The sequence below is a fragment of the Myxocyprinus asiaticus genome, chromosome 23 (genome assembly GCF_019703515.2).
Source record: "Myxocyprinus asiaticus isolate MX2 ecotype Aquarium Trade chromosome 23, UBuf_Myxa_2, whole genome shotgun sequence".
In the NCBI taxonomy this organism is placed as follows: domain Eukaryota; kingdom Metazoa; phylum Chordata; class Actinopteri; order Cypriniformes; family Catostomidae; genus Myxocyprinus; species Myxocyprinus asiaticus.
The window spans coordinates 16,507,037-16,523,891 of record NC_059366.1 but is presented as its reverse complement, the minus strand read 5'-3'; the positions used below and the strand labels follow the sequence as shown (position 1 = coordinate 16,523,891).

General features: G+C 41.0%; 1 protein-coding gene across 7 annotated transcripts; it reads left to right on the top strand.

Moving 5' to 3' along the window:
• The first annotated feature begins 278 nt into the window (after positions 1-278).
• LOC127414226 (mitochondrial antiviral-signaling protein-like) lies at positions 279-15,707 on the top strand. Of its 7 annotated transcripts, none has more exons than XM_051652103.1 (8): positions 332-375; positions 1,331-7,054; positions 7,221-7,567; positions 9,225-9,281; positions 9,376-9,505; positions 9,691-9,871; positions 9,975-10,705; positions 12,279-15,707. In XM_051652103.1, exons 3-8 carry the CDS (start codon positions 7,374-7,376, stop codon positions 13,233-13,235), a joined length of 2,250 nt encoding a protein of 749 aa, XP_051508063.1. In that variant the 5' UTR covers positions 332-375; positions 1,331-7,054; positions 7,221-7,373; the 3' UTR covers positions 13,236-15,707. The 7 variants fall into 7 exon arrangements, with proteins under 7 accessions (XP_051508065.1, XP_051508068.1, XP_051508062.1 ...); XM_051652104.1 differs by having other exon boundaries at positions 346-375; positions 5,911-7,054; XM_051652102.1 differs by having other exon boundaries at positions 323-7,054.
• The last annotated feature ends 1,148 nt before the right edge of the window (positions 15,708-16,855 follow it).

The window sequence follows — 16,855 nt, the reverse complement described above, 5'->3', positions numbered from 1 at the left end:
AGATGCACCTGTATATGTAGTCTACTTTCGACGCCAGGGGCAGTCCTTTTTGATCGCGGCACCTGCTATTTTTGTATGATCAAAACAATACAAATAATACCAGAAAAGGTGTATTTTCATTATTCTTTAAAATCCCTTTGAAAATTGACCCATTCCAAGTCCGTAAGATACCAAAATCAGTTTTGCACACGGAAAATTCTTAAAACACCGCGACTTCTGGCAATATTGTAACAAGATGATCCACAGTCCAGAGAACCAATGAAAAAGACAGAGAAAGTGTCATGAGGGAGGGTTATGCAGAACGGAAGACGTGCATATCAAAACTGGGGAGTAGTACAATCTGCGAAGGACCGTGTACTAACGTTCTTCTAGAGGGTAAATTCGAGTACACTTTTCATTTTTTACAATGTCAAGACTTATGCATAAATTCTCTGGTACTTGAATATCATGTGCAAATGTCGCAATCGTGCAAAGAGTAACGAGTTTATGGCTATCAAGTTTGACTTACAAGCGGACGGCCTCTTGTTAATACGCCTTAATATAAACTCAAAATGCAATGTTCATATGTACACGTTTTTTGTGTGGTTCTCTGCCTTGTATCTTGCATTGCAGTCTTGTAAAAGCCAATGAAAAAACGTGTTGGCCGGGTGCATATATGAGGAACAATATTTCTGTAAACTCTACGTAATCACTTTTACATGGGCTTCAGAGGCTGTTCTTTGTTACTGTCGTGGATCATGTTGACCAGGCTCACTGTATAGAAGACTTAAAACTATGGATGTATATAAGAAGGTGCTTCCTGTTCATCTGAAAATTTGGCAATACTTCCTTAAGATTTTACAGCAAAATGGTTGGGACGTTTAGAGGACATTCCATTATGCCAGTTTCCTTGAACTAAAGCCAATTAAACGGTCTGTCATTGTGACCTCAACCATGTGCTTTAAACCCTATAATAAATTAGTAGAAACGGTGAATAGTCTTGGACCTGGCCAGGTGTACAGTAGCTCACAGAGGAATGACAGCATCTGCCTCACCTGTCGAGGTGAGTGTGGCTTCAGAGAGTGAATGGGCCATTATGTGTCGTTTATAATACAAGATGACAGATAATAACGTATGGCTCTGTTCCAGTAAAACTAATTGGTATTTGACCTATGAGGGACATTCGTTTGATGGTAGGGGAACAGTGCAGTAACCTCTCAGTGAGAAGAGCTGTATCATCTTTGAAACTGACAAAGATTGTAATAGCTGAGCTGTTTGAGTTTAAACAGACCTGGATTCAAAGTAAAAACATTTACACTCTGACGACTTGTTCTCCCTACGCTTCATTCAGAATAGTCATTCAAGTGTCGACTGAACCGGCTTTCTTGGGTCCCTTGGGATAGAAGACTTGTACAAGCTGACCTCACAGTTAAATAGGAAACAGTAGGTTAACTTTTCTTTTGCTAAAATCGGTCTGTTCCAGGGTTGATGCAGAGTTTTTAAAATCAAATTTAAGACTTTTTAAGACCTTTTTCCAAGACCTGAATGAATAAAATGTATATGGTATCCCCATACCAAAACAAACCCACACAATATCAAAATAAATCATGTATCACAGACTCTTACTTAAACAGGCAGGGGCACACATTCATCATGGCCTTAAAGGTGCTATATGTAAGATTGACAACAAGCATTTGAAATGGGTACTGCAGTCCAAATTCAAAATATTGGAGAGTTGTCTGCCCCACCCCAGACTCGAAGCTCATGCAGCATCCTTTTTAAACTCAGCATCCGTTTTAAAGGATTTCTGGCCTTTAAGCTGTCTCCATCTTCCAAAGGCATCTCCAACATTTATCCTTGCTTTACTATGCTTCTGATGGTTTTCAGACGGATGGCGAGGCTTTTTAGGTCGGGTGGAATCTGTTATCTCTGATCCAGTTCGTTTGCTGGCTTCCATGGCTGCAGCAGGCTGTATTGTTTGCCTGCACACTTGTTCAAATCTGGCAACCCGGTGGTGTCGAAATACTATTGGGAAATGGGCAGTGGGCAGGATCACACAGGCCAAAACATAAACAGAAATTTTGGCCTGTAATGGAAACTACAAAGTAGAATTACTGGCTGTAGCTTTGTTATCGGAGAAGCCAGTATTTCAATTTAACATGTTTCCTAATGGTCATTTTATGATTAACTACAGTAAAAATGTTACATATAGCACCTTTAACATTGCTCATCATTAAAACAGGGTAGGATATACTGTATGCAAGTTTAAAATACTCAAGACATGTTTTCCATATTTTGCTGATAAAATAATGTGTTGAAAGAAAGGTAATTAATCTGCCAATAGTTTTTAAAATTGTAGGCCTATAATAAATGCAACCAAAATATCAATAACCAGAAAAAAAAAGAAAAAAAAAAAGATGTGAGTCATAGTGCAGAACTTTTAACTTTAAAGGCTGAAATACACCGGGGACTCTTATTTTGAAATGCTTGCACTTCACTGCTTCCAGCTGCTCATTCAAACAAATAAGGAAAATAAAACATACACTCCTACAATGATCTACAGCGTATTACAATATAAACAATTAAAAGTAAACATTGTCATATTTCATCAACACTATATCACCTTCATCAACAGTTGATGATTAGTGATCGCTTGTCATAAATTTCCGATATGGCCTAATGATTGTGAACTGCTCTGCAACAGATGGAAACACTCACAAGCCCCAGTGTGGTTGGAGAAAATACAACAGTGCCACGTTTTCACTCTGAAGGACACAGCGCATGTATTTATTTAATTAAATCGTATTCTTTTTAAGTTTGATAATCACATTAGATCATATCACGATTCCTGTCTTTCCACCCCCAAATTTAAGACCTCTTTAAATGATAATTAATACTTTTGTTGTATCATTTATGATATTTAAGACTTTTTATGACCTTAAATTTTGGAAAACTGAATTTAAGACATTTTAAGACTTCTTAAGGACCTGCGGGAACCCTGTGTTCTTACCGAAATTCAAAACAGTGCCCCCAGTGGCCAAAGCGTTGTGTTTTTGGGCCTATGGGCATGTGTGAGCTCCATTTTCAGGGTGTAATGTCCATGGAAGGGCGCCTAAAGCGAGTTGTGCAGAGAGTTGTTTTCAGCTGTACAGGTTGTAATACAATATACTACAGTTTGTTCTGGTCCTGATATATCAGAATATCAGCACTTCATTCACCAGAGATCTTATAGTGCTGAGATAACAACCTTCGCAGTTCTATCATTGGAGAGAGCATAACGGCTGTAACGGTCAACTAGCATTTTACGACAGTTTGCTGATGCTATACAAATGAATGGAGGGAGCCGTATACGGACACCTTCCGGTCATAAAATCGTCTGTGACTTCTATAAAAGAGCAATTTTATCATAGGGGGCTTTCACACTGGGCACGTTTGCTGTGGTCCGATTCCGAGTGCGATTGTTCCCGGTGCCCCCCGCAGCTTTGGTCTGGTTTCACACTCACTTGATTCTATCGAACCCCGGTCCATTTGCGTTCATCTTACGTCATCACAAACACGCATGGAGAACACAAACGCGACTCATCATACTTTTTTTTGTTATTTTGGTGCCATTATGCACAGCAGAGTGAATGACAACTGCATATATGCGCACTTCATGGTGTAACTCATCAGATGTCCAGGGGAAGGCGGCTTGCTGCTGCTCGCAAACGGCGTTTTTTGAGGAGACAGCTGATTGCAAGGAATTTATTTGCGTCTTTGTTTACACTGCACGCTTACTCATGCTCGTGTCCAAGGTGAAGTTATCGCCACTGTCATCTCCTATTATACCCTATATTTATAACCTATAATAGTGTTTATATATAGTATTTATAAGGTGTATAGGTAGATAGATGTCGTCATTGGCTAAAACGCATGTGCAGGTTAATTTACTTCCTGAACAAGTGCGCACCCGAGTCCGAGTTGCTTTCACATTCACGCGAATCGCGCTACAGTTCCATTGCAACCAAACAGACCACCTCCTACAGGTAGTCTCGGGTTCAGTACCGCAGTGCGCTCCCCTGGCCACATGACAGCTTTCACATTACAAATTTTTAATGCGAACCGTGCTGTGTTTCGAACTAAACTGGGGGGCTAAATATAAATGATGCATGGTTCTGCACTAAGCATGGACAAGTTTGTGAAAGGAATGCCAGGTAAACGTAAAGCAGACGATGAATCTACACCAAATGTCACAACTACCAAAACAAAGACAAGAAAATATGACAAGGTATATCTCGCCCTCGGCTTCACCAGTACAACGGTGGGTAAGGAAGAGAGACCACAGTGTATTGTGTGCCTCAAAATATTAGCTTCTGACAGTATGAAGCAAAACAAGTTAAGACGCCACTTGGAGACTTCACATCCTGAACACAAAGAGAAGCCCGTGGATTTCTTCAGGAAAAAACTACTCAACTGTCATGCACAACAGTCGCTTTACCAAAGCTGCATCTGTGCCTTCAAATGCTCAGCTCGCCTCCTAAAAAAGTAGCCTACAGAGTAGCTCAAGTGTAAAAAGCTTCACAGTATAGCTGAGGAATTAATACTTCTGCTATTTATATGGTTTCAACTATGATTGGTGAAGCAACAGCCAGTAAACTAAAGGCTATTCCTCTGTCAAACAATACTATCGTGAGGCGCATTTATGACATGTCAAAAGATATAGAGGAGCAGCTTAATGACAAGATACGAGACAACTATTTTGCTCTGCAGATGGATGAAGCAACTGACAGTAACAAAGACTGTTTATTGATAATATATGTCAGAATCATTGATGCCGATGGTTTGAGGGAGGATTTGCTTTTCTGCAAACGTGTAACTAACAGAGCCACTGCAAATGAATTGTTCAAAATCATTGACACTTGAAAGAGGCTGATCTGAAATGGGAGGACTGTGTGGGGATCTGCACAGATGGGGCTCTGGCAATGGCTGGGAAACAAGGAGGGCTGCAAGCTCTAGTCAAGCGCGTTTCCCCCAATGTGCAGTGGACACACTGTATGATACACCGAGAGGCGCTAGCATCTAAACAGCTGAGTCCCGAGCTGAACGATGTAATGACAGACATCATTGCCACGGTAAACTACATCAAAACAAGACCTGTCAAAGCCCGGATTTTTTCCGCACTGTGCGGGGAAATGGGATCCGATCACACAGCTGTTTTGTTTCACAGCGAATCCCGATGGCTGTCACGTGGGAAGGTTTTATCAAGGGTGTTTGAATTGCGGGATAAGATCAGAATCTTCTTGGAGGAAGAGAGTAATAAACTTGCCCACAATTTTAACAATAACAACATCCTCATGAAACTTGCACACCTCAGTGACATGTTTCAGAAACTCAATGAACTAAATTTGCACATGCAGGGCACCAACACACACCTTCCACAGCTGGCAGACAAAATCACATCAATCACAAGAAAACTGGAGATGTGGGAGCAGCGAGTGAATGAGGGGAATATAAACTCATTTGAGAGCCTGAAATCATTCTTCGAGGGCAACAAGCTGCAGAACATAGTGATCCCATATATGAAAACTCATATCTCTGCCCTACAAAAACATTAAACAGGATCCTGGAAAATATGACTGTATCCGAGACCCCTTCAGTGCAACACCAGCTGCTGACTTCAGCACTGCAGAAGTTCATTGATGTCACCTCCAAATCAACATTGAGGCTGCAGTTTAACCCTTATGCGACCTTATGTCTTTTTAAAAAAAAAATTCAGATCATTTTGGCTGTTAATACATACGGCATAAATTTTGCCAAAGGTGTGCAGTTTTTTTTGGGGGGGGAGATTTCAAACTCGGGTCCTATAATACATCTATAATACACTTTGTACACAAAATTGTTACACTCAGGACCTTAAGGACATAAATGTCCCCATTGTCGATTTTGTGCTAGAGTCTGATCCCTCCGTTAACTCTCATTCCTCTGATGACTGCACTGTGTGGGGAGGACATGGAGGATACAACGGATCCTGAATGGAAATCAAAGAATGGGCAAATTGTCTGGTCTCCCACTCATGCTGAGACGCTGCGCTACCTTCCAGCCACCGGTGTGATCTCGGGACCCACATGGTACGCCACTGCCCTTGTCAGCACTGTGAAGTACTGCTTCGATCTCTTCGTAACAGAAGAGATCATCCAGCTTCTTCTGGACATGACCAACTTGCAGGGGAGACGTTCTGTCACAGATTGGAGAGATGTAGATGTCACTGACATGCAGTCATACATTGGGCTGCTGATTCTGGCCGGTGTGTTCAGGTCCCGAAACGAGTCGAACAGCAGCCTGTGGGATGAGCACAATGGACGGGCCATTTTCCGATCCACTATGCCCCACCGTACATTCAAGCTCCTAAGCTCCAGCCTGTGGTTCGATGACAGGCTGACATGACCTGCACGTTATAGGCACGACTAGCTGGCTGCCTTTCGGACCATCTGGGAGAAGTGGACGCATCGCCTCCCCCTGCTATTTAACCTGGGCCAGGATGTCTGTGTGGATGAGCAGCTCGTCCCTTTCAGAGACCGTTGTGGATTCCACCAGTACATGCCAAGCAAACCTGCCAAGTATGGCATAAAGATTTGGGTCACCTGCGAGGTCACGACATCCTATGCATGGAAGATGCAGATCTACATGGGGAAATCTGCTGGCAGTCCCGCGGAGGTGAACCAGGGAAAAAGGGTCGTCCTGGAAATGATGGAGGGGCTCCAGGGGAACACCGTGACCTACAACAATTTTCTCACCTCCCTATGCACTGGCGGAGGAGCTTCTGAGGAGGAAGGTGGCCCTGGTCAGTACTATTTGTAAGAACAAGCCAGAGCTTACCCCACAACTGCTGCAGACAAGGCAGAGAGCGCTCCTATCCTCCCTCTTTGCCATCACCAAGATGCACACAGCAGTGCCGTACGTACCCAAACGGGGAAAGAATGTGCTGCTTCTCCGCACAAAGCACCGCGAGCCAGCTGTGAGCGACACGGAGAAAAAGAAGCCAATGATCATCACCGACTACAGCCGCTGCAAATAAGGTGTCGACAACCTGGACAAGGTATGTGCCATTACGCATCAATTACTCACACACTTATTTATTCTTACTGCCTAGTGTTTTTATTATTCAGTATTTCTTGCATTTATATAAAGAATATTATATATTTGTGTATGATGAGAAAAATACTTCTATACATTTTTTCTTTGGAATTTTTTTTCTTTTGTAGGTTGTCGGCACCTACAGCTGTGAGAGAAGGACCTGTAGGTGGCCACTGGTTCTATCCTTTAATATTGTAGACGTCTCCTACAATGCATTTGTGCTGTGGACAGCCGTGGATCCCTCCTGGATACAGGGCAAGACATTCAGACGGAGGCTGTTCATGGAGGAGCTGGGAAAAATGCTTGTGTTCCTGAAAATGATATGGAGAATGTGCCTCCCCGGGACACCAGCCGCTGTCGCAATGGTGAAGGATCTACAGCATGGGGACCCAGACACAACCTGCAAAAGGAGGAAGCTGTGCGAGTTCTGCACTAAAACAAAAAGAAAAAATTGCCACTACCTGCATCAAGTGTGGCAAGTATATCTGCAAAGACCACACATTCCCATACTGCCACTCCTGCTGCAAATGAACTGAACTGAACTCTCACACTCACTCACACATAGGCCTACTATTTCTGTTCTGAATATTCTTGAATTTTGAAAAATAAATCTTGTTCTTGTTCAAAGTGATCTTGTATTTTTGCTTTATTTCTAGAGCAATATAAGGTAATAGGCTATTAGAAGGTAAAAACTTTGAAGGGTAATAGGAGTAATAAAAACAATAATGGACATTTTGCATGGACTACAAATTTACAGGTGAGATTATTTATTAATAATAAAATTCTGCTCAAAAAATAATAATGCATCAAAATCAGTGTTGTTGCTAATCATTAACATATCCCAGACTGTTAAAAATATAAAATATAAGATAAGATATAAAATATCTCCCTTAGCATTTGTTATATGGAAAATAATTCATTTTTTGTGTTTTTTTTTTTTTTTTTTCATAAAAAAATAAAAAACAACAACAGTGGCATTATATAAACAAACTGGCATTTAAAGGGTGCATGTAGGTGGGGAGCTTGAAAATATTTGTATCTACAAAAGGGGGCCCTGCAGAAAAAGTTTGGGAACCACTGCATTAAATGATGAACTGTTTCCTCACAAAAGCAGTTCATTCAGAGTTGTGAAGCATCTCCTCCATAGACATCCATTTAAAAAGAACGGCTTCTTGTCTCTTTGCCAGCATACCACCCATAGAACGTCTATGGAACGGCTTTGGCTTCACTGTTTGTATCACTTTGCTTGCGTTTGTGACATTCTAAACATAATGTAAGAGCAGTGCAGATGTGTAAAAGAGCTATTAGTTTCTTTTAATTTTTCCCTTTGACATTAAAGATTTTAGCCAGCAGGTGGTGACAAAAAACCATTTTTATGTGTTATGAGCAAGTTAAGTTTGACATGCATTGAGTCAGCGTACAGTGCTCAGAACCATTTAACCCAGTTTACTTATTTAATGTATCTGCAGGAGGTGAGGCTCTGGTCTGTCTGTCCTCAAATGGTACATAATAATATATACATGCTTTGTTCAGTGTAATCCTATATCATCCAATCAGCACAAAGAACATCAAACAGTTTGGTCCACTGACAAAACAAATTGGTCCTAATACATAATGAATGATGGCTTCAATGACTCCCAAGTTTTAGAAGCATTGGAACTTTCTGGGACATCCCCAGTACTGATGAGTAATGTTGCAAAAATGATGCAATGCCTTTACATCTCACACATCCTTTCTACATTTATTTCTGCCATACTAAACGGTTTTACATTTCACTTAGGCTTGCAGTTATTTCAAATGTTATTTTTTTTCTGTAACATTTGAAAAGCTTTTCTTATGGATGCCAAATGGAAACATAAGGGTTTCCCCAATCTTGACAATCACATTCTAGTTTCACTTTCACTTTTCAAATAAAAACTTCACTCAACCATCAATGCTGAAGCAGGATAAATTCTAGTGAAATGATGCCATCACATTTCCAGCATTGTTAGAGGACTGTACACTGCCTAGCTGATGATCAGATCAAGCCAGTACACAATTCTCAAAATTACTTTCAACCTTTTATGATCTGAGTCTTTCACAACAGATTTGAATAAATACAATTTTGTCTATTTCTTTTTTTTATTTTCCAGGGCTGGTTTTAAGTCCAGAGTCTGTATCATTAAGAAGAGGCAATTATACGGCTTAAAGCAGGTACCAATATTCAGTTTAAAGTATGTGAAGATACAGTATTTAGTGTGACTAATAATAATAAACCACTAACACTCATTTCTTTTTGATCAGGGCAAAAATGACTTACACCAGTGAAAGACTTTACAATGAGGTGATCAGGTGGAAAATGCCTCGTTTTTCATCAACGATCAGAGTGAGAGAGATCTTGCCTCACTTGCCATGCCTCACACTCACTGATAGGGTAAGGATCACAATTAACCAAATGTAACATTAAAACTACGATATATTCAGATATGCAAGAGTGACCATACACAAAAGCCCAAATATTAAAATGACCACACATTGTTCATAGCTTTTGTTGCATGAATTATTTTGCACGTACTTTCACAGTTTGTTTACTTAATAATTAAACTTTACATTTTGCAGGAGGAAATTGAAGCCAAGAGAGAAACTGCAGGAAATTCCATTGCTGTGCAGACACTTCTGGACAACCTGCGCAGGCGAGAGAACTGGCCAGATGAGTTCATCACTGCGCTGTGGAACTGTGAACACAGGGAACTGGCTGAGGAGATCAGCGCTGCTTATGACAGGATCAGGGGGATGACAAGTAAGACCTTTCTGTAGTAGTCCTGCTTTTGTTTACAGCGAAGTATGACAGAGAGGGACATAATTTTATGAATGTCTTTTTTCTGTTTGTCTTTTGTCTGTAGATAATGCAGTTGCTGCTGCTGTGCCCAGCCCTGCGCCTACCCCAGCTCCTGCACCTACCTCATCTGCTACTGGAGCAACAGTAACCACAGCTACAATTCATACTTTCCCAGTGACTTCTCCTCCTCTACTGACCTTAACCTCAGTGGAAGCCCCAGCACATTCAGTTGCCTCGTCCAACACTGCAGCCCAAGTACCACCTCCTGCTGTGGTTCTTCAAGGTCCCCAGTCCAAACGCATACAGCAAGTGGAAGTCCCAACTCCAGTTCCATCCCCCTCTCCTGTGCCCACTTCCCAAGCTGAAATGGCACCTCCAGTTTTAGCTCTCTCCCAAGCGATTCCCCCAACAGCAGTCTCAGCTTCCAAAGTGACTTCACCTGTTCAGAAAAATGACATCTCAACCCATACTTGGGCAGCAGAGAACAAAACCACCATTGTAGATACCCCAGATGGCTTGGCTCTAACCAGCCAAACCACCAGCACCTTCACTGATGACACCATCCTCTCCACCTTAAGTGCTCAAGCATCCTCCCCAGAGACTTCTCAAAACCAAACTACAAGCCCTTGCTCCACCTCTCAGGGTTCTCCGAGGTCAGAGAAGAGCCAGGTGCCAATAGCAGTCAAAGAGACCATCCCCTCTGAGAGGTACCCTGTCCAAGACACCAATCCTCCTTTGAAAGAGCAAACTGTGGTTCAGGGGCCAGAAGAGATCTCAGATCTAACTGCAAATGAGGTAATGCTCAACCCAAAGCATCTCACTCTACGAATTCTTATTACTCATAGGCAAAGCAGTGACACGGTAAGATTGTCATCTCAGTAGGCCTAAGTTTCTGGTCACTTGATCTTATGTAGTACAGAAACTTTGTATAAGCATTCCAGATTTTTAATCATCAGTTTGTTATCAAGGGCTGTACAGTGCAACAGTTTTGCTCGAGTTCGCTATTAAAAATTATAATATACAACGACAAATTTATGCCCATTCGCAGATGTGAGAAGTGTTATTTCCACCTACAAAGACCATTGTAACAAAGATTGTGTACAATGAGTCTGATGTCTGCTTTGCTATTGCTAAATCTCGAGCACTAAAACTTTAGCGGGTTGCCATGGACACGTTGTCAGTGCCACGGTAATGTTACTTCTATGCTGTGCATACAGTAGTAGCACATTACAACCTATTTGGCAGAAACTGATGCAATTAATAAAAAATAAAACAATTATTCTATTTTCAAAGTCTGTGTGCATTTAGTTGCTCGATTTTCAGAGGACAGGTTAAACTAATGTGCTTTGACTCAAAAACACTGGATTCAGCATATTTCTTAGATACACCATCGAGGGATGCATTCCTATAATAGGCTATTCAGAATAGTGGTCGATGGATAGGCCTGTGTTTTTCAGTGGTCTATTCTTTAACCATTGCAATTAAAATGCTAATAAAAACGTATTATAAATCAAATAATTATGGTACCAGGGCTGTTTCAGACCATTCTGGCATCCTAGGCAAGGTTCCTATTGGCACCCCCGTGGGGGGGTGGGGGGTGTTTGGGGTTTGTGTCGGCAGCCTCCTCTTTGCCTAGTTCCCCTATATAGAAATGGCCCTGACTGGTACATAGCAGCACCATGATTTATCTTGTGATAAATACTTATAGCAATAAAAATATCATTTTATGTAAATTGTAGCTGTAGTAAGTTAGGGCTGCGCAATATAGACAAAATTATATTACGTTTTTTTTTTTTTTTTAATAGGTATTGCGATTTTGATTGTGATTTTCGCAAATGTTTTTCCTAATTCATACATTTTTTTACATTGAAAAATATTAGTGTTTCAAAACATTTCAAGAGGGGAAAAAATTGTCTTTGCGTTAGTGATAGATTATAGCATCAGTTATTCCTTTATGAATTTTTGTTTTTCCCAGCTTCTGTTCTGTTCTCTCACTGGTACTTTTTTGCACACAGCATTCTGATTAGCAAGATCTCGTCAGTGTGCAAAAGATGTGGAACAATCAGAATGGAGAATTAAACATCACAGAATTCGGAGTAAAAAAACTGCAGTTTAGAAATTGCACATGCTTATATCTTGATTTTATTTTGATTAATAGTGCAGCCCTATACTAAATTATAAAAATAGTAGGCTAATAAATAATTTAAACAATAACAATAAAACTATTTCGACCATACTCTTCTGTGCTAATACATTTTAATTTGTGATAATGATTTTTTTTTTTTTTTTCACTAGCACCAGTTCTAACACCTTAAAAGCGTAAAGCCCTGCTGTTAATTGTGTTGCTGAATTTTTTCTTTGTTTTAAGCTTGTTCAGAGGACTAACACTGTTGGATTGCCAGTCTTCAAAGCCCAAACAACTTTCAAAAGAACAACACAGGCAACATGTTCTGCCCCTGCTGAAGTAGATACTTACTGCCACCCTTCCATCGACCAGGAGTATTTCAGCAAGCCTGGCACCCTTCAGCATCCAAAGACCCAGCAGAGAAGGGCAGAGGCTCATCCTGTCTTGCAAGAGGAGCCTTGCTCAGTGATTTCAGATGAATTGGAGATTAGCAGGTCAGCAGTGTGTTCCACAGAGCCTGGACAGTTTACTACTCTTGCGGAGCACCCCGGCATTGAGTCCAACAACTCCCCTGAACCATTTCCCTCTGCTAAGATACCAGTAGAGTGTGTTGATGACCCAAATCTCAACACAGAGTCACTCTCCTACACCAATGAAACTTCCAGTCACATTGCTTGCCTTGAGGCTGTCTCTCAATCCATACAGGAAAATGGCTCTCCATTGAATGCTCCATTGTCTCCTAACCAGCCAGTGGAGGACCACTATGAATCTTTCTGTGTGAGTCAGACAGAACCAGGAACACTGATCAATGTCATTCATATTGCTGAGGAACCACCTGCTGAAAAATCTAATGGTCAGCCACCAAGCATTCTGGGCAATGCAGTCAACCCAGGTGGGGTGTCAGCAAATATCAAACCTTGCACAGTCATCTCTGAGGACCACCCTACCCTAAACCATCAACGCACCGAAAATGTAGTTCATCTCCATGAACCATCTAAGCGTGAGGCGTCAGACCATAAGAAGTCAGCTACCATTAAGTACCAGGAGCAAGAATCCAATGCCACTAGACCAGGGAGTAATCTACAGTTAGAGCAGAGAGAAATGGGCAGAGCATCATTCCAGATAAACATCTTCCATCTTTGTGCTGCTGCAGGCATTGGTCTGACTGCCATTGTCCTGGCTTGGAAGCTCAAACATTAACTCTAAAGTCTTAAAAAGGAATAATTCACCCCAAAATGACATTTCTGACATTATCTCCTTACTCTCATGTTGAACGAAAACCATGTGATCTTATTTAGGGGAATGTCCAGCCTGCTCTTTTCCCGTACAACAAAAGAGTAAAGTAAATGTATGTATAGACTATATAATGTGGGCCACATAATCAAAGAATTCTAAAGCCATACAATAGCTTTATGTGAGGAATATAGACTTCTTATATAGATAGATCTTGCCTTCTACCCTGCTTATACTCTGTATTGGTTTTGTCCTTAAATATTTATGTATATGCAGTGCATCCGGAAAGTATTCACAGCGCTTCACTTTTTCCACATTTTGTTATGTTACAGCCTTATTCCAAAATGGATTAAATTCATTATTTTCCTCAAAATTCTACAAACAATACCCCATAATGACAATGTGAAAGAAGTTTGTTTGAAATCTTTGCAAATTTATTAAAAATAAAAAACGAAAAAAATCACATGTACATAAGTATTCACAGCCTTTGCCATGACACTCAAAATTGAGCTCAGGTGCATCCTGTTTCCACTGATCATCCTTGAGATGTTTCTACAACTTGATTGGAGTTCACCTGTGGTAAATTCAGTTGATTGGACATGATTAGGAAAGGCACACACCTGTCTATATAAGGTCCCACAGTTAACAGTGCATGTCAGAGCACAAACCAAGCCATGAAGTCCAAGGAATTGTCTGTAGACCTCCGAGACAGGATTGTATCGAGGCACAGATCTGGGGAAGGGTACAGAAAAATTTCTGCAGCATTGAAGGTCCCAATGAGCACAGTGGCCTCCATCATCCGTAAATGGAAGAAGTTTGGAACCACCAGGACTCTTCCTAGAGCTGGCCGCCTGGCCAAACTGAGCGATCGGGGGAGAAGGGCCTTAGTCAGGGAGGTGACCAAGAACCCGATGGTCACTCTGACAGAGCTCCAGCATTTCTCTGTGGAGAGAGGAGAACAACAATTGGTTTTACAGTCAGCAATGAAATGTTGCAAGAAGCCTGTGTGTGACAGACCATGAATATAGGGGGCTATTGCATAACTTTGGTTACACATATATGGAAAACTCATATGGAACACTCACTCAAGAACTATAAAGACTGTACAACTGCTTCAATCCCTTCCTCATCACAGATTCACATTCACCAATGCCTTAGAACTCTTTCTACATCACTGTCCCACTTGTGAATTTCTGTGAGCAATTTGACCCATGTGAGACTGTCCAACAAGCACTTTCTACACATTAAGTGGCACACTGGCACAAACACAGGCTTGAGGCTGCCCACCACTGGCAAAATGTCTTCTGTTGTAAGATGTACATACTACTTATACTCGAGTAACTGTAAAGATGGATGAAGAAGAATTGCCAACACAACAAAAATGCCTTGTGTTTGGAGGAAAAATATGTTATGAATCAATAGTGTTTAGTCACAGTTCAGTTGTATTTTAATCACAAAGAAAACTGATAGGCTATATGAGCAGTCATGTGATTATGTATAAGCAGGTAAACCATCTAGTATTCCCTGATAGCACACAAACATCACCCAGATGTAGTATATTTGAAGTGTGTGTTTGCGTCTGGATGATGTATTTTTTAGGTTGTTTGCTCATCTGCAATACGTCTAATACGTTTCCTCTCGGATGTCAACAAGACATTCAGAAAATGTCTTTGACACGTTTATGATTTAGAATGAATGCAATTTGGATTGCCCAATTCCCACTACTTAATATGTCCTTGTGATGGTGTGGTTTCGGGTGGTGGAGGACAAGTCTCCATTGCCTCCACTTCTGAGACAGTCAATCCGCGCTTCTTATTATGTGGCTCGTTGTGCATGACACCGCGGAGACTCCCAACATGTGGAGGCTCGTGCTACTCTCCGCGATCCACGCACAACTTACCACACGCCCCATTGAGAGTGAGAACCGCTTAATCGCGACCACGAGGAGGTTACCCCATGTGACTCTACCCTCCCTAGCAACTGGGCCAATTTGGTTGAAGTCACTCAACACACCCTGGATTCGAACTCGCGACTCCAGGGGCGGTAGTCAGCGTCAATACTGGCAGAGCTACCCAAGCTATTGTGGACTAAAGCACTGAACTGGTAAGCGGAAGGTTGTTGGTTCAATCCGCACAGCCACCACCATTGTGTCCTTGAACAAGGCACTTAACTCCAGGTTGCTCCAGGGGGATTGTCCCTGTAATCAGGGCACTGTAAGTCGCTTTGGATAAAAGCGTCTGCCAAATGCATAAATGTAAATGCCCTTTCTGTGCCTATCTTAGCTGGAAACTGTATTTTAGAGGAACCTGATTTTGAGTGCCTCTTGATGAATGTTTATACACTGGTGTGCAGTTGCTTTTTGTGCACTGGTCTTGACCATGTCTAGTCTTAATGATTTCCACACAAAACATGTTTCTGAAATAAAATGTCTTACCTTGAGTCTTTGTGATCCAGGCCCGATTCCAGATCAAAATCACTGAGGGTGCTTCTGAAAATAGTGGAGGTGCTCTGTATAAAGAGGAGATGTATCATAATTACACATTTTTTAATAGATTAAATCACGTTTAAATGCTACTTAAACAACGTAAAGTAAAAAAAAAAAAAAAATCTGCGCCTGCAGATTAGGACATACTGATTTGCAAAATCATACACGTTTATAAGTTTTGATGCAGCATTTTGTGCATTGACAAACTGCAGAGATTTTTGTGTGTTTGCTGGTATTCAAGAATATCTGCTTGCCAATTTACAGTATTTGTCTTACATATTCAATTGAGCAGGGGTGTGCAATTATTTTGTCACTGGGGCCACATCAGCCGTTAAGTAGAACATGGAACAGAGAAGATAAAAATTTCTGCATAGTTGTATCTTTTAAGCCCAGACATGCACTCAACGAATAATGCACAATTTTCTGAAGTGTATACTGATGGGACCTTTCTGTGATTGCTTGAAGTTTTGCTGCTATACTTTCTATCATGTGTTAGTAAAACTGAATAAAGGCTGAAAAAAATCATTGATTATTTTACCATACTTCAATGCAGTGGTAATTTAGTATTCAGTTTAACACTCTATATCAGGAGTCTGGTTCAAAAGTATAATAAAATATTCGGGAAAGAGATTCTAAAAGCTTATTTTAATGTTGGCCGCAAAGTGGACCCATTTACTTGTTTTATTCTCAGAACATTATCAACCTGTTTACATGCTCATGGGTCATGATGTGGGTCTTGTCAATGTTTGGCACCCCATTCAGCACACAGCTGAATAAAACAGGCTGCATGACACAGATAAATGATTACTGCCAGAGTTACATTCACATACAGGTGTAAGTGACTTCAGCATTTCACAAATAACACAAAGAATAAATATATTCCTCTCTCACTTGGTTTTAGTCATGTGTACCCTCCGTGCACTATTGAGCACTAAGTTGTTGCTTGTTTTTTGCAGAGAGAAAGCACGTGCACTCGCATGTATGGTTGCCAGATTGCATAAATTAAGTATGACATATGGTGAAATATTTCAAATTTGTGCAAGTATAAATCTCTGATTGGGGTGATGCATCTATTATCTGGCAACCCTGAGTATATTAAAAA